Here is a 20,408-nt window from a genome sequence, read left to right as displayed (position 1 = left end):
GATGGGGAGAGGAAATGGAGGCAGCAACAAGCAAGATGTATAAATCCAAATAAAAACTCCATTTGGTCCATAGGAAGTCGAGAAAAAACGGAGCAGCTATTTTGGGCATCACATCTGAATCAGAAAACTGAGATACTATCATGGGTGGGGACAAAAAAGTTTGAAAAGATCAAATTTCCACAGCCAAATCCCAGCCCAGGGTGCACTGGGAGGCAGCAGAGAGGAGCAGCACAGGGATGAGGTGTTGTTTGAGAGGTGAGGGACACAAAAGGCCTCAGAAGTTCCAGAGGATCTCCTGCAGCACATCAGGAAAGCTGGCAGGAGCCCGGCTCGGTGTCACCAGGACACAAAGGAGCACTCGGGGAAGATGGGGCTGCACAGCTCAGTGTGTCAGCAAACCCTGGGCTTTGGAGGCACAACTGAGGGCTCGAGACACCCTGAGCCTCACCAGGGAGGTCCTGGTGTCCTTGTGGGAGCCAAGGAAACTGGAATGGTGGAAGTGTCCATGCTCATTGCAGGAGGGTTGGAAACTGATGGTCTTTCTGGTCCTTTCCCACCCAAACCACCCTGGGATCCAATGAACACCAGCCGGGAAGGGACCCTCAGGATCATCTGTTCCAGCCCTGCTTGGCCAAAACACAACCTGGACAGGAGATGTCCCCTTGTGGTGCCAGGATGTTACCTTCACCCCTTTGCCATCCTTGGGAATGTTTTTCAGTACAACATTCCTATAAAAACATGGCCAAAAGCCTCTGGTGCTGCAGCCCAGCCATTTTCCAGCCCTAACCATCCTTTTGGTCCATGTCAGCAACATCCACAGGAGACATCCCTGAAAATCTCTTTGTCACCTCCCTCACATGTACAGAGACACAAACTAATGTTTGACTCTCTCCAGAGCCTCTTATCTCTCTTCTCTTATCTGTCCAGAGCTACAGCATCCACCAGGGAAGTGCCCAAAGGCTTTGTTAAGGGATGTCTTCCTTTGGAGTCACACAGAGAAAGGAAAAAGGCAAAGAGTGAGGGCAAAGCACCTACAAGAGGTGGGGGCTTGGATCTATTTCATATCCCATGATTAAAGATGGAAAAATTCCTGGATTTCAGCAATGTGCTGTGAGAACACAGAATTTCCCAATCCACTGTGGCATCCTCAGTGCTACAAGAGGGTGTAACAAACTTCAAATTTTTCAGCACTGTTGAAAAGAAAAAAAAGGACATAAAAAAGACTTTTTTTTTTTTTTTTTTGCATGCAATGGAAATGTGTTAGTAGAACATTTAGTACAAGTGCAAAAATACAGGAGGTCACATTTCAGCAAGAGCCTTGAGGATTTTGCTTCTTTGCCACTTTGGATGAGAGCTCATTGCATAGGGCAGAGTTTCCTGCTTGAAGAACCAAGGTTTTCTCAGTTTTGTCCTCAGGAACTATTCTCCCTGACCAAACCTGAACTGACCTAATTCAGCAGTGGAGAGCTGAGTGCAGGGGGTACAAAGGAAAGGGAAAGGAAAAACTGTAATTTGTGTAATTTTGTGCAAAACTGTAATTCTTTTTTATTTGTGATAATAGAAGTCGTTAGAGGTGGTGTGGTAGTGGGAGGTTGGTAGTTTTGGAGGTTAAAAAATGGTGTTTGTTGTATATGTTTGGTGTTGGAGGTTGTTATTTTGTTGTATGGTAACATTTTGTAGGGAAAAGGAAAAAGGAAAGGAGAAAGAGAAGGAGGAGGAGGAGGAGGAGGAGGAGGAGGAGGAGGAGGAGGAGGAGGAGGAGGAGGAGGAGGAGGAGGAAGAGGAAGAGGAAAAGGAAATTCAGGACAGTTTGGGTTGGAAGGGACATGGAAGCTCATCCAGCCTCCCCTGCCATGGGACACCTCCCACTAGCCCAGGTTGTGCCAAGCCTCCTCCAGCCACCACTTCCAGGGAGGGAAGAGATTTTCCCAGCCCCTGGAGCCCCCAGCCACTGTGGGATGTCCCCATGGCTGTGGGCACAGGGGTGACAGGGTTGTGCAGTTGCAGGAGCGCTCATCCAGCAGCAATTCCCTGCCCAGCAGCGTGGCCGGGAAGGGGCACGACTCGGACCTCAACAGTGACCAGGACAAGGCCAAGGACTGCAACGGGCAGGTGGTGCCCAAGATTACCCTGCAGAGATCCGACACCGTGGTTGATGTAGGTGCCAGCTCTGCCCCTGCCATCCCTGAGGGTGCCCACCCCCCTGAGGGGCCAGGCTTGTGCCCACCTCGCCCTGGGTTGGGTCCTACAAGCCTTTTTGGGTGCCCACCTTGCACTCAGAGGTCTCTCCAGACCATTCCCTGTTTTCTGCCTGCTCAGAGCCTGTCTTTCAGAGCATGGAATAACTCTGCAACCCTCCCTCCTCTCCTCCCAGTTCAACCATGAGCCAGAGAAGCCAGACCTCAACCACCTCACTGTGGGCAACCAGGATGGGCCAGGGCTGGAGAAGAGGGTGGGAAGTGCCATCAGTGTCATCTCCAATGCTGTGGAAGGTATGTCCTGCTGGGTGAGGGTCCTGGTCAGTGCTGGAGGGCCTGGTTTGGTGACAGTGGCTGTCCCAAATTCCCAGACCCACACAAGGGATGACTCCAGCCCTGCAGTCTCCATATGGAGTCAGTGATGCTCAAGCCAGACTTTTCATTTCAGCTCACTGGGACAATGCCTGGAGGCAATAATCCAATATCTCACAAAAATTAAAGGGATTGCAGCCCCTTAGAGGAGTTTTCAGAGCCAACTGGGAGCTGCTGAGCAGCTTCCTAGGAACTGCAGTGTCAGCTTCAGCAAAAAGCACCATGAACTCAGCAGTTCATGTGCCCTGTCCCCCCAGGAACAGGCATGAAACCCCCAGGTCAGCCCAGAGCTGTTCCCTTGGGTGTCCTGGCAATCTCAGAGTGGCAGGGACACCTTAAATCCCTCCCAGGGGCTGGGAGCAGAATTGGATCCACAGTTCCCTGGCTGATCTGCGTTTCCATCCCTCTCCAGCTTGGAGGGCCAGCTCTGCATCATCTCCATCCCTGGGCATGGGAAGGTTCCTCCTTTTAGCCCCTGTATTTTTGGGGTGCCACAACACAAAAAGGATCTAAAGCTTTTTAACAGTGTCTAAAGGAGGGCTAAGAAGATGATGAAGGATGTGGAGGAGCCACATGAGGAGTGGCTGAGCTCACTTGGTTTGTTCAGCTGCAGAAGAGGAGCCTGCGGTCAGACCTCAAGGGGCAGCTCCGATCTCTGCTCCCTGTGACCAAGGACAGGACAAGGGAACGAGCTGTGACAGGGGAATTTGGGATGGAACTCAAGGAAAGGTTCTTCCCCAGAGGGTGCTGGCACTGTGCAGGCTCCCCAGGGGATGGGCACAGCCCTGAGGCTGCCAGAGCTCCAGGAGGGTTTGGACAGCACTGCCGGGGATGCCCAGGGTGGGATTGTTGGGGTGACTGGAGCTGGATCAATGATCCCTGTGGGTGTCTTCCAGCTCAGGCTATTCCATGATATTAAAATCATATTAAAATCCAGAGCTGGTCTAAGACCTCAGGAGAACTTCTTCTGAGGGTCAGCACTTGCCCACCCAGGTGAGGACAAGATAATCCCCCACTTTTCCTTTCCCACCCTCAGAGCTGGAAGAAGCTCACCAGAAATGCCCACCCTGGTGGTACAAATTCGCCCACACATTCCTGGTCTGGAATTGCTGCCGTCCCTGGGTGAAGCTGAAGGAGTTTGTCAAGCTGGTGGTGATGGACCCCTTCGTGGACCTGGGCATCACCATCTGCATCGTGCTCAACACTCTCTTCATGGCCATGGAGCACTACCCCATGACGGAGGAGTTCGAGAACGTGCTGAGCGTGGGGAACCTGGTAGGGAGCTCCATCCCCCCCTTCCAACCCCCTCCCCAAAGGGCAGATCCCCCCCTGCTGCTGTGTGACACATCCCAGCTGCTGACAGAATGTGGCACAGCACCCTGAGCAGGGCTGGGCTCTGGGATGGCCCAAGGGCAATGATGGGATTGGGATCCACCATTCCCTGCTCCCCTCCTGCTGCATCCTGAGCCACCCCCTGCACCACAGCCCTGGGTGACACCACAGTGTCCCCACAGAAATGTTGGGTGCCACAGGGCAGAGCAGAGGGTGTTCCAGACTGTGAGAACAGACAGGTCCCAGCTGAGCAGGAAGCAACAATGCAGCAGTAAAATCAATAATAATTGGGGGTTTGTCCAGTGGAATCACTGCAAATCTCGGCTGTCCTGATTTTATAGGCGCATTTAGTGGCTGCTCCTGCTTGGAGCTGGTGGCAAATGTCTGTGGTGGTTCTTCACTCAGGATCACTACATGTGGTTGTGTTTGTAGGTGTTTCGGGATGAGGGAAGAGATGAGAATCTTGACTTTATGTTTTAGAATGCTGATTTATTATTTTATGATATATATTATATTAAAAGAAAATTATATACTAAAAGAAGAAAAGATTTTATCAGAAGATTAGCAAAGAAAATAATGGAATGAATAATAAAATCTTGTGATTGCTCACAGCCTTGACACAGCTGGCTGTCATTGGTCATCAAGTAAAAACAATTTCACGTGCTGGGTAAACAATTCTCCAAATCACATTCTAAAGTAGTAAAACTGAACCCCAGCTTCTCAGGAGAAAAACTCCTGGCAAAAGGATTTTTCATAAAATGTGTCTATGACAAATGTCTCTGAGCTGGATGGATCTGATGCCCCCTGGCAGCGGTGGAAATGCTCTGAGGATGGGAGCGCTCCCATCTCCTGGGCTGTCCCCGTGCCCTGCCCCAGCACCTGCGGGGCTCTGGAGCGCAGCCCCGGAGTGACAGACGCCGCTGCCCGGCGGGCGGGACCGGCTCTGGTTTCCTTCAGGAAATACAAGGGGATTAATGGGCCCGGGCTCAAGGCACGGCCGGGCTCAGGCGGCTCCAGAGCTTCCTCCGAGCCAGGAGCGGATCCCCGGGAGATGATCTGCCGGGAAGGGCCAGGCGGGGATGAGCAGGCGGAGGAGATCGCCCCGAGCCCGGGCTGCCGCACATCCCCTCCCGTGCCCGGGTGGGAGCTGCCTGCCCCACCGCAGGGTGCGCAGGACAGGGACCAGCTGGGAGGGGCAGGACAGGGGATGTTTGTGGGCTGGCAAAGGACACGTGGGGACAATCCTCTGGGATCCTGGAGCAGGACAGGGGATGTTTGTGGCCATGCAAAGGACATGTGGGGACAATCCTCTGGGATCCTGGAGCAGGACAGGGAATGTTTGTGGCCATACTGGGGACATGTGGGGACAATCCTCTGGGATCCTGGAGCAGGACAGGGAATGTTTGTGGCCATACTGGGGACATGTGGGGACAATCCCCTGGGACACCGGAGCAGGACAGGGGATATTTGTGTGCTGGGATGCTGGGGACACATGGGGACAATCCCCTGGGATGCAGTTGCAGGAGCAGGACAGAACATTTGTGTGCTGGCATGCAAGGGACATGTGGGGACACCCACCTCCTGGGATGCAGGAGCCTCCCTGCTGCTCCTCCCTGCTCCATGAGGGACAGACCTGTCCCAACACCACCCCCAGTAAGGGCAGATCTGTCACCAGGCTCTCTGCACATGCTGTGCCATGGAATTGCAGCAGGGATGGTGACTGTCACCTGGCTGAGCCCTCTCTGCAGTGACACAATGCTGCAGGTGCTGCTGTGGTCCCAGGAAAGGAGCAATGTGTAAAACCCAGCTCAGCTCTCCCAGGGCTCAGGGAGGAAGAGAGGCATCCCAGCAGCAGTCCAGCTCCCAGTGCTGGGCATCTGTGATTTCCCAGTCATTCCAAAGGTGTCTCCTTGCCAAGGAAATTTTATTTTTAATTTTCAGCTGCCAACACTCACCTTTGCGTCCCTCCAAAGGAATCAGTCACCAGTATTCCCAGTCTGGCTTTACCACCCCACTGGGCAGCACTTGGGGGGCTTGTTCCCAGCTGGGACTGGCCTTAACAGGGTGAAATGCTTTGGGAATACCCCAAAAAAGAAGGATGCTGCCCACCCCACCCCACAGCTCAGCACTGGTGTATGAACAAGTGCTCAAGGGTGCTGCTTCCTACAGGTCTTCACAGGGATCTTCACGGCAGAGATGGTCCTGAAGCTCATTGCTCTGGATCCCTACGAGTATTTCCAGCAGGGCTGGAACATCTTTGACAGCTTCATCGTCACCCTGAGCCTGGTGGAGCTGGGCCTGGCCAACGTGCAGGGGCTCTCCGTGCTGCGCTCCTTCCGCCTGGTATGTGCTGGGGACACCTGGGTGGTGACAGGGACAGGGACGGCTTGTCCAGCCTCCTTCATGGTGGAGGCCATGCTTGGGAGGGCCCAACTTGGCTCCTGTTAAAGATTAGACTGAGTTAAATATTAGGGAATTAGAGTCAGAGCAGTTGTGAGTTTAACCACTCCTGCCTTGGCCCCAGGAGGGTGCAGTGGCAGTGGCACAGCCTTGCTGTGGCAATGACATCCCCAGCCACCCCCCTTCTCTCCTTGCCCCCCACAGCTGAGGGTTTTCAAGCTGGCCAAGTCCTGGCCCACTCTCAACATGCTCATCAAGATCATCGGCAACTCCGTGGGTGCCCTGGGCAACCTGACGCTGGTTCTGGCCATCATCGTCTTCATCTTTGCCGTGGTGGGGATGCAGCTCTTCGGCAAGAGCTACATCGAGTGCGTGTGCAAGATCTCTGTGGACTGCACCCTGCCCCGCTGGCACATGAACGACTTCTTCCACTCCTTCCTCATCGTCTTCCGCATCCTCTGCGGGGAGTGGATCGAGACCATGTGGGACTGCATGGAGGTGGCCGGCCAGACCATGTGCCTCATCGTCTTCATGATGGTCATGGTCATCGGCAACCTCGTGGTGAGCCTGGGGCTGGGGGACACAGGGGGTGCTGCGTGGGGACTCCTGTCCAGCTCAGCTTTTCCACAGGGCTGTGCCCGTGGCAGGGTCTGGATGGAGTGCAGGGATTCTCCTCCCTCCCCAGGCCCTTCGGGTGGGCTGTATCAGCTCTGTGTGAGACAGAGGGGGGAACGGTTCCTGAGGGACCCCAGCTGAAACCAGACTGGGAACTGGGGGAAACTGAGGCACAGAAAACACAAATGGACTTTAGGCAGAGGCAGGAGCCACTCTGGGATAAAACAGAGCTCAGCTTCAAGTTGCCTTGTGTCCTCCACTTGGCTTTTCCAGCTTTCCTACCCCATTTCCCACTCTCCTGATGAGGGATGGAGGCAGAGCTCCATCCATCCATCCATCCATCCATCCATCCATCCATCCATCCATCCATCCATCCATCCATCCATCCATCCATCCATCCATCCATCCATCCATCCATCCATCCATCCATCCATCCATCCATCCATCCATCCATCCATCCATCCATCCATCCATCCATCCCACCCTTTACTCCAGGTGCTTTTGGGAGCAGCCCCCCCCCCAACAAGGCTCCTGCAGATCCCAACCTCCCCAGCCTCCACCGTGCTCCAGGTGGCATCTGGTGATGGCCAACCTCCTTCCCTGAGTCTGTGGGATGCCCTGCTCCCCTCACCCCCACCCTAAACCCCACCCTCTCCACTCCCCCCGGCTGCCTGTGCTGCCTGAGCCACAGGTTTGCGAGTTCCAGGCGAGCGTGAAATCCTTTCTAAACTTGGTAACCCCATCGCTGGCAGCTCTGGAGCTTGTTTTGCAGCCTGCGTGGGCCCCGCTCTCCCTTCTTGAGGAGCACGGCAGGGGAGGGAAGCGCCGACTCGCTCCTATTACTTGCCCGGGTTGTGTAATCCCTTTGGAATTTGCTTTGAAAAACTATCTGCCCCCGGGAGCCGCTGACCCCTGTCCCCAGGGAGGCTCTGAAAGGAGCCCTGGGAGAAGCCTAGAGCAGCCCCCGGCTCGGGTCAACTTGGAGTGTCCCACTTTGAAGGAAGAAAGTTGGGATTTGGGTGCCTCTTGGCTTCCCTGCCTCATGCCAGGGACTTGGGGCTTTGAAGGGAGAGCCCGTGGCTGCAGCCCCTGCCCAGGGCAGTGCTGGGCAGAGAGGGGAGCAGCACCATGCCCACCTCCCACCAGCCAGCAGAGGCTTGTGATGACACCTTCCCAGGGGATGGTGAGGCTGAAAATCAACCATAAGGGCCCCTGCGAGGAGTAGGAGCCTCTCCAGAGCCATCTGCAGGGAGTGCAGGAGTTTGGACTGGGAATTCCAGCTGGGGGTCCCTGCAGAGCCCTCCCAAAATGGGCTCTGGGAGGTTTCCCTCTTCTGGAGCTCAGTTTTGAAGCAGCACAGTCTGCCCACCTCTCCAGGGCACTGCTCTGGAGAAGAAACGGGGACAGCACCATTTCAGCTGGTGGGGTCAGTGACAGCCCTCCCAGACATGCCACTGTCTCCCTCCCTGAGGTGCCACTGTCCCCTTCCCCGAGGTGCCAGCGTCCCCATCCCCGAGGTGCCACTGTCGCCTCCCCAGAGGTGCCACTGTTCCCATCCCCGAGGTGCCACTGTCCCCTCCCCAGAGGTATGGGTGTCCCCATCCCAGAGGTGCCACTGTCCCCTCCCAAAGGCGTACCCCAGCCCTCAGGACAGCTCTGCAGCTCCTGCACGGGCTCCATTTACAGCCCAGCAGAGAAACACGGAGCACAAACACGGCCAGAGCCCTCCTCCTCCCCTCTGTGCCCTCCTCCTCCTCTCTGCCAGGCTCTCCTGGCCGTGCCTCAGGTATTTCCGAGCCCTGGAGCCCGTCCCAGAGGCTCCCAAGGCTCCCCTTGCAAGGAGGTGTGTGTTTCTCACGCAGGAAGAAGGTGACCCGTCCTTTGCTCTTAATGACACTTTGAGCATTTCCTTTGGGGTTATTAAGGGAAAAGGGAGGAAGTCAGTCGGGTGACAATGTAACGGAGTCCTGTCCTACAAAGCCAGCGGCACCCATTAACTGTAACTGGTACTTAACGGGGGCATTCTCCTGCTGGGCCCGCGGGGATTTATTTAAAGACGTGGTTTAAGGCACATGGCATGAGCCATGTGAAAACAGCAGTGTCCTTGGATAGCAGCTAATTCCCGTCTCAGATGCGCTGCTGGCAGCGCGCAGCACGGCACAAACACCGACAGCTGTGGGCTGGCTCCGTCCCTGCTCTGCCCCACGGCGGTGCCCATCCCACCGCGCTGCTCCCGGCTCCTGGCAGGCAGCAGCCCCAGCGGTGCCAGGAGAGGCTGTGGTGGGCTCCAGGCACGTTTTGGGACGGTGAAGTAGAAGGGGAAGCACACGAGCCCATGCCTGGAGGTACACAGAGCATTTCCTGGCTCATGCTGGGGTGAAACATGGCTTTGATGGAGCAGAGCAGTGCCCGGGACACAGGGATGGGGTCACAGCCAAGTCCAGGCTCCTCCATGGCCCCAGGGTGTGGGAGACCCTCAGGAGCTTGCTGGGAATCTGGGCTACCAAAGCCAGGGAAGAGGAGAGGAGAGGACAAGGATGTTTCATTCTGGGGAGAAGGAACATAATCACAGCACCATGGAATCCCAGGCTGGTTTGGATTGGAAGGGACATTCAAGAGCACTCAGCCCCACCCTGTGACATGGCCAGGGACACCTTCCACTACCCCAGGCTGCTCCAAGACCTGTCCAGCTGGCTTTGGACCCTTCCAGGGATCCAGGGGCAGCCACAAGAGCTGAGTTGCATCCCTGGGGATGGTGGGGAGAAGCACCAGAGGCTTGGGGAGTCCCCCATGTGATTCCTGGAGCTCCAAGAGACCAAAGGAAAGGGATACACTCACAGATCCACAGCAGAGCTTGAGAGGAGCTGAAACCATGGCTGGCATCCCTTGCAGAGGGATCTGCAGGACCATGGGAGCCCAGGGTGAGGTGGAAGGCATCAGAGCCCAGGGGGTTTGAGAAGGAGCATGTCCATGTCCTCCAGAAACTGGAACTGGCACCTCTGCAGCCCCTAGAGCTGGTGAGGGCAGGGAAGAGCCCATGAGGTGCTCAGTGAAGGGGTTTCTCCACAGCCACCAGTGATCCCGATTGTGTCTGGGTCACCCCCAGATGAAGGAAAGAAGGAATGATGAATCTGACTCCATGTCCTCAGAAGACTAATTTATTATTTTAAGATACTATATTATATTAAAAAATGCTATACTATACTATACTATACTATACTATACTATACTATACTATACTATACTATACTATACTATACTATACTATACTATACTATACTATACTATACTATACTATACTATACTATACTATACTATACTAAAGAATACAGAGAGGATACTTACTGGATGCTAAAAAGATAATAATGAAAACTCGTGACTCTCTCCAGAGTCCCAGCACAGCTTGGCCCTGATTGGCCAAAGAGTGAAAACAACTCCCAGCAGAATGCAATGGAACTATCACCTGTGGGTAAACAATCTCCAAACACATTCCACATGAGCACAGCACAGGAGAAGCAAATGAGATAATTGTTTTCATTTTTATCTGAGGCTTCTCAGCTTCCCAGGAGAAAAATCCTGGGGAAAGGAATTTTTCCAGAAAATGTGAATGCCACAGATCCCTGCAGCTGCAGAGGGAAATCCTGAGGCTCAGGACCCGCTGGAGCTCAGGGCCGGCGTTTGCTTTGTCCCCCCAGGTGCTAAACCTGTTCCTGGCTCTGCTGCTGAGCTCCTTCAGTGCCGACAGCCTGGCAGCATCGGACGACGATGGGGAGCTGAACAACCTGCAGATCGCCATCGGCCGCATCACCCGCGGCATCGCCCTGGGCAAGGCCGCGCTGCTGGCGCTGCTGCGCCGCCTCTGCAAGGGCAAGAAGGTGGCACCCGAGGAAGAACAGGACCCCAGCAAGAGGGACAACCCTGCGCTCAACCACATGGACACGGCCCTGGAGCCCAAGTCAGGGTACCTGGATGGCATCACAGGCAAGGAGCACATCTTCATGGACGAGCTGGAGCACATGAACTTCATCAACAACCCCAACCTGACGGTGCAGGTCCCCATCGCCTCCGAGGAGTCCGACCTCTACGAGGAGACCAGCACCCAGTCTGACACCGAGGACACCAGCAAGGTCAGTGAGGCGGGTGGAAGGGAAGGGTTTCACCCCAAAACTGGGGCTGCCCCGTTCTTTCTGTGCTGCCCAAAGAGTGATGCTGGTTTGGGTCATTTTCAGCTTTCCCACAGGGTGTGGCATGAGCCAAACTTGTCATTTTCCAAGCTGGCATCTCTCAGTGTAAGCAGGAGTGGGAGGGCCGGATCCAAGCAGGGCTTTGGCTGCTTTGGGTCAGGCTGTGGGGTTATTGCTGATGCCACAGGGCCCCAGTGCAGCACAGGGGCAGTGCAAGGGTCAGAGTGCCTGTTTGGGGTTAAAGATGTCCCAGAGGAACCCGATGCCAGGAAATCTGCTGATGGCACTATCATTGGATCCACTGCTAATGCCTCGGGAAGCATCGTCCTTGGGGGGCCCAGACCAGATGGAGGAGCTTAGCAGGGGTGAACATGAAGCGAGGGGTAGGGGATACCAAAGCTGAGACAGCTGACCCCAATCTCCAGGGGACTGCTGGGGACCACTGGGAGGGCAGCAGGGGGACAAGAAACTTGGGAAGACCCAAGTGGACACAAAAGGGTGGTGGTGTGGTGGGAAATTACTGCTCACCCCAAGGTCCTGGGGACACAGGGGGCAGCTGGAGGTACTGAGGGGGACAGGAGCAGGTGCATCAGCCTGGGAAGGGGCTTTGTTTGGACAATAGGACAGCTCTGAGGAGGGATTTGTCATGATGGGATGGCAAATGTGTTCCAGGAGCTGAGAGAACTCTGGAAAGCTCCATCCCAACCAGCCCTGCCAGGTCCAGGAGGCACCTGGATGGGACTGCACAGGGAGGCCCAGGAAAGGCTGGAAAATGAAGCAGGGCTCCCAGACCTGCAGATCCTCTCACCTCCCTCCCCTCTGCAGGCTCCTCACAGCTCAGCATGGTGACAGGGACCCAGCTTGGCAGAATGTGGGGCAAGGAGAGGAGACAATCATGATTATTTAGTGTTATCTGGGGCAACAGGGAGATTTCAGCATTTGGGGTGCAGAGGGGGCAGGAGGAAAGTTGGGGCTGGCCTAGGGAATGGGCCAGGGAGGTTGCTGCTCTCAGTTTCCTCAGGGTTGCCACCAGGAGGGATGAGAGTTGGCATTTCCCCCCAAGTTTTTCCTACCCAACCCCAGTCCCACAGCAGCAGTGCCCACCACACTGGGCACACGGCAGAGGTGATGCCAGTGCCAGCCTGGCCACAATGGGAAGGGACACAGGGGGTCCCTATGGACCTCAGCTCTCTGTCACCCCAAAGTGCTTCCCAGCAGGTGGGAAAACCTTGGGATGCAGCCATGGGACCTGTCCTGGCACAGCTCTGGGCTTTAGGCTGTGTTCAGCAGAGAGCGGCCACTCCAAACACTACATGGGAAAACTGAGCTCAGCACAGGCAAAGGGCACCTCTCAACCAGTTAATACCAGTTCAGCCCATCGGAGCTGCTGGATTTGTTGCCTAAATCCAGTCAAAGCTGACTCTGGTGGGAGCCAAGGGGGTGCATTAAAAACAGGGGCCCTGCCCAGGCAGGGGAATGATGAGCTGCAATGTATCACAAAATCACAAATTATTTGGGTTGGTGAGAGTCTCAAAGACCATGTCATGCCAATCCCCTCCCATGGCAGGGACACCCTCTACTGTTCCAGGTGCTCCCAACCCCAATGTCCAACCTGGCCTTGGGCACTGCCAGGGATCCAGGGGCAGCCCCAGCTTCTCTGGGCACCCTGTGCCAGGGCCTGCCCACCCTCACAGGGAATCCCAAGATCCCATCCAGCCCTGCCCTCTGGCACTGGGAGCCATTCCCTGTGTCCTGTCCCTCCATCCCTTGTCCCCAGTCCCTCTCCAGCTCTCCTGGAGCCCCTTTGAGTCCTGCAAGGGTATCTGAGCATTTCCAGATCCTCCCCATCTCCAGATGAGCACCCCCAGTTCTCCCAGCTGTGTTCACAAGGTGAAATTATTTAATTTAACACTCGGGCGCTGAAGGGAGGGAGCCCCGCGCTGCCCCGGGGCTGGTGCCGGGTGCGTTCCCAGCCGCTTCAGCTGCAGATGGAGCCAGAGCCCCGCGCAGCGCCCGCTCCGGCCGCGCTCCGCTCCCACCGACACCGGCCCCAACCGCGCCGATGAATCCTCCCTGCGGCCAGAGCAGCTCCTTTCCAAGGAAAAGCTCTTTTTCGGGGAAATGACAGGGGCAGGATCATCGCAGCTGCATTTTGCGTCTTGTGGTTGGTTTCTCTTGGCGGCTCAGAGCAGGGAGGAGCTGCCAGCCTGGACATTGGGGCTTGGAGCCACCTGGGACAGTGGGAGGTGTCCCTGCCATGGCAGGGGATTGGAATTACATGGTCTTTGAGACTCTCAAATTTGTGATTTCATGATGAATTGCAGCCCATCATCCCCTCTGTCTTTAATGCACCCCCCTGGCTCCCACCTGAGTGGCTCTGCAGAATCCGTGCAGGGCTCAGGGCTCTTCCCAGGGCTCCTCCCTTGGGAATCCCACCCTGCTGGGCAGGGGGATGTGTCCTGAGATGCTCCTGGCTCTGGTGCAGCACAGGGGTGCTGTCAGTGGGGCTGAGGGAGCTGGGAAGGGGCTGAGCCTGGAGCAAAGGAGGCTCAGGGGGGCCCTTGTGGCTCTGCACAGCTCCTGCCAGGATGGGACAGCCGAGGGGTTGGGGTCTGCTCCAGGGAACAGGGACAGGAGCAGAGGGAACAGCCAGGGGAGGTTTAGATTGGAGATAATTAGGGAAAGATGATTTAGGGAAAATTCCTGCATAGAAAGAGTTGTCCAGCCCTGGCAGAGCTGCCCAGGGCTGGGCTGGGCCCCCCATCCCTGGAGGGGTTTAAAAGCCCTGTGGATGTGGCACTTGGGGACAGGGGTCAGTGGTGGCCTTGGTGGTGCTGGACTCGATGGTCTCACAAGGCTTTTCCAACCTGAACAATTCTGTGATTCTCAGGGCTGTGTATTTTGGGGTCAGGTGGGTCAGGGTGGGACAGCCCCAGGCAGGCTGGAGATGCTGTGCCAGGTGTGGGATGGAAATTGCGCCCCAAACCTGCTGGTTCCAGGTGTGAGAGGGCTCAGGAGCACCCAGGGATGGGTTTTATCCCTGTCCCCACCCAGCAGAACCTGTCCTGAGCTCCACCCACAGAACTCCTGGGCTCTGCAAGCCATCCAAGGCCCTTTTGGACGTCCCCCCACATCTCCAGAGCAGCTGCACTGGATTGTCCCCATCCTGACCCTTCCTAAGGCTGTCCTGGAGGCAGATGGCTCCTGTGTGTCCTTCTCTGGGGTCACAGCTGGCCTGGCTCCATGCTGAGCCTCCTTAATCCCCCTGCCCCTCCTGTCCCTCCTGACTGAGGGTGGTCCCAGTGGTCCCTGAGAGCCACCAGCTGAGAGCTGGTGCCACTCCTGCTGCTGTGTCCTCTCCTGCCTGTCCCCAAAGGTCCCCACAGCCACATCTTCCCACAGAGATGTAGCTGTGGCCCCTGAAGCTGTGGGCAGTGACAGTGCCTCAGTTTACCCCAGGGACTTTTCCCTGGTTTTTGGAGGATGGAGCAGCTCCTTTCTGGATTACCAAAAGCAGGAGCAGCCTGAGGGGAGGATTATCTCCTTGTAAGCCAACACCTTGCTGTGCTGGAAATACCCATCCTGAACCCTCTGGTTCTGCTGCTCCCAGGCAGGATAGGCAGGGCTGGGGATCTGCTCCTTCCTCAAGTGTTGCACAGAGGCTTCTCAGAAAGCCAAAAAAAAAAAAAAGAAAACCAGAGGAAAGAGTCCCAGGGGCTTGCCAAGGTTGTCTCTTGTCATCAGCCCCTCTGGCCTTGCTGAGTGCTGTCTGGGAAGGCAGCCAAGCTGAGCTCTGGAGCAGGATGGAGCTGGAGAGAGGCATGTGGGATCCAGGCTTGGAACTGGGGTGAGCCTCGGGCTGAGGGCCCTGCAGCACGAGCTGAGCCAGAGGGAGGAGAGAGCAGAGGCTCCTTGGGTTTCTGCACCAAAAGGGGTTTGGCAGAGCAAGGCTTGGATGGGGACAAAGAGGAGGAGGAGGAAGAGGTGACAAAATCATGGATGGAGCTGCTGTGCTGGCAGGAAGGCTGGGATCAGGGCACCTTCTACTCCTCTGAACCTGGATGAGAAGCAAAGCTCAGGTACCAACAATCCTCCAAGGTTTGCATTCCTGGATGATTCAACAGCTTCTGGGCTGTGGGAGGGGCACTCGGAGCATCCTCCAGAGAAGGGGGTCCCACCACCCAGGAGTCCTGCCCGGGCTCTCTGGGGCATGGGGAGCATGGCTGGAGCTGGCCAGGAGCCTGGCCTGAGCTGCTGTCCCTCTGCAGAACCCCCTGTGCAGTGACAACGCCTCGTCCGTGTGCAGCACGGTGGATTACAAACCCCCCGCGCCCGAGGAGGAGGAGGTGGCAGAAGAGGCTGAGGAGAGCAACGAGCCCGAGGAGTGTTTCACTGAAGGTGAGGGCCAGAGCAGGGCTGGAGACCCTGTGGACAGGGGAGATGGGTGTGGGGAGGGGAAAATGGGGCTGGAGGGGCCACTGCCAACCAGTTCCTGCAGCACAGGGACCCCCAGGCTCCCTGAGCTCAGCTCCAAATCCTCCTGCACCACCCCAGAGCTGATCCCCATGGAGCTCCCTTTAACATTCCACTTCAACCCAGCAGAATCCCGGTCCAACTTCCACCAGGGAGGGTTGAAAATGCCAATAAAAAGCGGAATAGTGGGAACACCCTGGCCAGGATTGACTCCAGCCCTCTGTCCCCAGGCTGTGTGAAAAGGTTCCCCTGCCTCTACGTGGACATCACCAGTGAGAAGGGGAAGATCTGGTGGAACCTCAGGAAAACCTGCTTCCTCATTGTGGAGCATGACTGGTTTGAGACCTTCATCGTCTTCATGATCCTCCTCAGCAGTGGGGCACTGGTAGGTGCCACCTTCCCCTGCCCTGAGGCTCTGCAGCAGCTTCCCAGCCGGGGGAGCCCAGAGAGGGTGCTCTATTTACCTCTTCCAGACAGGTCTAATAAGCTTTAGGAGGCCTATAACACACCCAAGATAGCTCAGCTACCCTTGAAGGCATAAAAATCAGCAGAATGGCTTCTGTTGCAGTGTTGGAAACAAAAAGGTTTAATAAAAGGCAAAATAGCAAACAGAAAAACCGAGCCAAGTGCCAGACGTTCTTGCTCCTAGTAAAACAATTTACAAAAGCCAGTAGTTTCTTTATTCACTTATTTTTCTTCTAAATTGCCTAAGCAAAACTTTTTAGCTTCTGTCCAATTAACTATCCTTAAATTTGAGGTGAAGTCCTGTGAGGTGTCTTTTAACTTAATTGAAGAGAAAAACTTCTAAGCTTCTTTCCTTTTAAGAAGACAAAAGATAGTTTTGTCACACCATCTACAGGAGGGGACAGAGCCCAGGCTCTGGGCATCTCCTGTGCCAAATAATCCAGCTGTGCACAGATGTTTGATTTAAAATCCCATTTGGCTCAGCTCTAGCATCCTCCAGGAGCCCTGGTCAACCCCCAGCATTCCTGGACCATTATCCACAGGCTGTGGTCCATGGCCCGAGGGGATGCCACTGCCTACAGCCCCCACTGCTGCTCTTAATGCCAGCTTGGAACAATCTGAACCATTTATTGAGCTTCCTGTGGTTCCTCATTTCACCACCACCATCACCAGCTGTCAGGAGTTGCTTGACAAAAAGTTCATGGGTTTTATTTTGCTGTTCAGCACCTCCATCAGTGCCTGGTGCCCCCTCTCAGAACCTGGGTGTTCTGTTAAATCAACCTAATTCATTATCAGTGCTGGCCTGGTGCTCTTCCAGAGTTTGGGCTGGATTTAACCCAGGAAATACCAACTTCTCTGCAGGTTTGGAGGTGAAGAGAGAGAGAGGGACTGAGAGGCTTTTCAGACACGCTTTACATGTCTGCAGCTCACTCTGAGGTGGTTTGGGGATGTCTGAGGTTGTAGCTGGTGCAGGAATTGAAAGCTGCGCTACCCCAGCTGTGCAGCACCTGTCACCACACCCCTACTCCAAGTGCTCACTCAGCACGTGGCTGTGGCACTCCCCCCAGCTCCTCAGGGCATTTCCAAAGCTCCCAGAGCATCCCAGGGTGTGGGTTGGTGTCCTGGGCTTTGAGCTGAGAAGTTGAGATGCCTGGGGGCAGGATGCAGCTGGACCTTGGCTTCAGTGAAACTCTGCTTTGGGACCAACCCCACAAAGCCAACAGGGACCTGCAAGCAGGAGCTGGAGCCCAGGTGGATTAGGTCCTCATGGACCAGCCATCCTTAGGCTCCCAGCTTCCTGAGCCCTGGAAGGCAGGGCTGGGAGGAAGGCTGGGATCAGGGGACCTTCTGTTCCTCTGAACCTGGATGAGAAGAAAGCTCAGGTACCAACATTCCTCCAAGGTTTGCATCCCTGGATGATTCAACAGCTTCTGGGTTGAGTGTTCATGGGAGGGGGAGGCAGGGAGATGCCAGCAAGGGTGTGACAGGTGTGCTCTGGGATGCCACAGATCCCATGGAAGGCTGTGACTGCCACAGAGTTCTGTGGGGTCCCATGGAAGGATGGGACTGTCACAGAGCCCTGTGGGATCCCTCAGAAGGATGGGACTGTCACAGAGCTCCGTGGGGTCCCTCAGAAGGATGGGACTGTCACAGAGCCCTGTGGGGTCCCTCAGAAGGATGGGGCTGTCACAGAGCTCTGTGGGGTCCCTCAGAAGGATGGGGCTGTCACAGAGCTCTGTGGGGTCTCGTGGAAGGATGGGACTGTCACAGAGCTCCGTGGGGTCCCTCCGAAGGATGGGACTGTCACAGAGCCCTGTGTCCCTTGCAGGCTTTCGAGGACATCTACATCGAGCAGCGCAAGGTGATCCGCACCATCCTGGAATATGCAGACAAGGTCTTCTCCTACATCTTTGTCATCGAGATGCTGCTCAAGTGGGTGGCCTATGGCTTCAAGGTGTATTTCACCAATGCCTGGTGCTGGCTGGATTTCCTCATCGTGGATGTACGTGATGGGCAGGGCCAGGCCAAGGGGCTTGGGGTGTTAGGGGCTGCTGTAAATGAACCCGGACTGCATTTTAGAGGATAAAGGCGTGGCTCTGGAATGAGGGCTTATAGCATTACTTAAAATTGCTTAGCATTGCTTAAAATAATGGTTCTCCACAGGAAGGAACACTTCATTTTAGGTTGCAGGAACCTTTCAAACCCTTCTGGGATATACCCAAGCCAAGAACAGCCCCTGCAGTTCCACCAGGCCCAGCAGAGCTGTGAAGGGTCTCCCATTTGGGAGACCGTGACAGAGAAATCTGTGCCTCACATCAATTCCACTCTCACGCTCTAGAGGTGTCATCCTACCCCTGGATCCCTGGCAGTGCCCAAGGCCAGGGCTTGGAGCACCCTGGGACAGTGGAAATTGTGCCTGTTCATGGTAAGGGTGGCACTGGATGAGCTTTAAGGTCCCCTCCAACCCAAACCATTCTGGGATTCTGTGACCCTTAGGGTGTCTGGTCACCAGGGACTCCAAGGACTCAATGTCCATGGCCCAGGGCTAGAGGATGACCACCAGCCTGAGGGACTGGGGAGAGAGCAAAGGGAGCTGCAGCTGTGTTTCCACCTGAGCTGCTGCTGATCACTTGAGCTGCTCCTTCCAGGTGTCCCTGGTCAGCCTGACAGCAAACTGGCTGGGATACTCCGAGCTGGGAGCCATCAAATCCCTGCGGACCCTGAGGGCTCTGCGACCCCTGCGTGCTCTGTCCCGCTTCGAGGGCATGAGGGTAAGTGTGTCCCCGTGTGCTGCTGGCCCTGACAGGGACATGAGAGCTCTCAGAGTCCTCTACATCACAGACATCCCAGCTGGTTTTCAGGGGCTCCAGACTGGTGGGATCAATGCTAAGGTACCTTTGGTCCAGTCTGACCTCACCCAGTGCTGCTGGGGAGGGTGAGGGTGGGCCTGGGGACATGAAGGTCCCATCCAGGTCCGCCAAGGTCTTTTCTGTCCTTGCAGGTGGTGGTGAATGCCCTGGTGGGTGCCATCCCCTCCATCATGAACGTCCTGCTGGTCTGCCTCATCTTCTGGCTGATCTTCAGCATCATGGGGGTGAACCTGTTTGCAGGGAAGTACTACAGGTGTGTCAACACCACCACGGGGGAGCTCTTCGACATCGATGTGGTCAACAACAAGAGCGACTGCATGGCCCTGCTCCACACCAACGAGGTCAGATGGGTCAATGTCAAGGTCAACTTCGACAACGTGGGCTTGGGATACCTGTCCCTGCTGCAGGTGGTACGTCATGACATTGGGTGTCACCATCCAGGACGTGTGGAGCAGGGTGGTGGGATGAGCATCAGGGCTGATGTGGGATGGGGTTTCTTAGCTGCTCCTTAGTTCCAAAGCTGGTTTTTAACACCAAAAACACCCTTAGGAAAGGAGAGAAACTCCTAGCTGAGGAAAAGGGACAGGGTAGAAGATGGGAGGGGAAGGTTTCACCAGGGTGCTGCTGCAGATGGGTGCAGCAGCACCAAGGCTGGCACTGCAGAGCAGCCCCTGCCAGCACAGGGTGTGGGAGTCAGGAGGGGAGGCTCTGTGGTACCCCTGCATCCTTTGGAAAGTTCTGTCTGCTCCAGCCGTGGGTTGTGGGGCTGTACATGGGGCAGGTGACAACTGCAAAAAGGACACACGTGTCCCCTGGGGCAGCCGGGTTCCACTGAACTCCCCACAGCTGGGCCAGGCAGCAAAGGGGAACTGCTCACCACAGCTTTGACAAAAATACAGATGTGGGCTCCATTATTGGGCAGGCTGGGGCTACTCCCATCAGATCCAGGGCCACTGGTGGCTGCAGAATTGGCAAGCAACCCCAGCTGATGCCCCTGCTTCTAAATTTAGCTTCCTCTTCAGCCTTGTTGTTCCATCAGATCCAGGAAACAAAATGTGCAGACCTTTTGTTTAACAAATCAGCAGCAAAAGGCTGTAAGAGATGCAGTGGAGACCCTGTAAAAGATTTGGTGTGGTCCCCCTACCATGCTGGGATGGGAATTCAGCAGAAGCAGACGCAGGATATGGAAGTCAGGGCTATGGAAGTAGCACAGTTTGGGACTGGAAAGGAGGCAGCTGGCTCTGGCACAGCTCTGCCTTCGGGAAAATTGACTTTGAAGAGAGCAGAAGGCAGAAAAGAGCCAATTGCTTCTTCTATTGCTTCTTTTCCCTGCCTTGTTTGCAGTGGTGTTTTGGAAAGTCACTGGTAGCCTCAGCCCCAGAATGGTCCATGCATATTCACCTGGGAATTTCCATATTTCTGGGACATTTTTCTCGTGGATTCAACCCCTGTTCCTCTCCTGCCATTCCCACAGAGAAGCCAGAGTGCTCTGAGCTAAA

General features: G+C 55.5%; 1 protein-coding gene across 1 annotated transcript in view; it reads left to right on the top strand.

The window, feature by feature from the left end:
* Positions 1–20,408, top strand: part of SCN4A (sodium voltage-gated channel alpha subunit 4) — a 45,559-nt gene that overhangs the window by 17,856 nt on the left and 7,295 nt on the right. Inside the window, exons 11-21 of the mRNA XM_050985572.1 lie at positions 2,002–2,157; positions 2,375–2,492; positions 3,607–3,845; positions 6,072–6,245; positions 6,507–6,863; positions 10,613–11,044; positions 15,370–15,499; positions 15,805–15,959; positions 17,868–18,041; positions 18,688–18,810; positions 19,041–19,319. Of these exons, the coding sequence (XP_050841529.1) occupies positions 2,002–2,157; positions 2,375–2,492; positions 3,607–3,845; positions 6,072–6,245; positions 6,507–6,863; positions 10,613–11,044; positions 15,370–15,499; positions 15,805–15,959; positions 17,868–18,041; positions 18,688–18,810; positions 19,041–19,319 (2,337 nt within the window). The remainder of the gene's footprint in view (positions 1–2,001; positions 2,158–2,374; positions 2,493–3,606; positions 3,846–6,071; positions 6,246–6,506; positions 6,864–10,612; positions 11,045–15,369; positions 15,500–15,804; positions 15,960–17,867; positions 18,042–18,687; positions 18,811–19,040; positions 19,320–20,408) is intronic.

Source organism: Serinus canaria, chromosome 27 (genome assembly GCF_022539315.1).
Source record: "Serinus canaria isolate serCan28SL12 chromosome 27, serCan2020, whole genome shotgun sequence".
In the NCBI taxonomy this organism is placed as follows: Eukaryota; Metazoa; Chordata; class Aves; order Passeriformes; family Fringillidae; genus Serinus; species Serinus canaria.
This window is presented reverse-complemented; position numbering and strand designations above follow the sequence as displayed.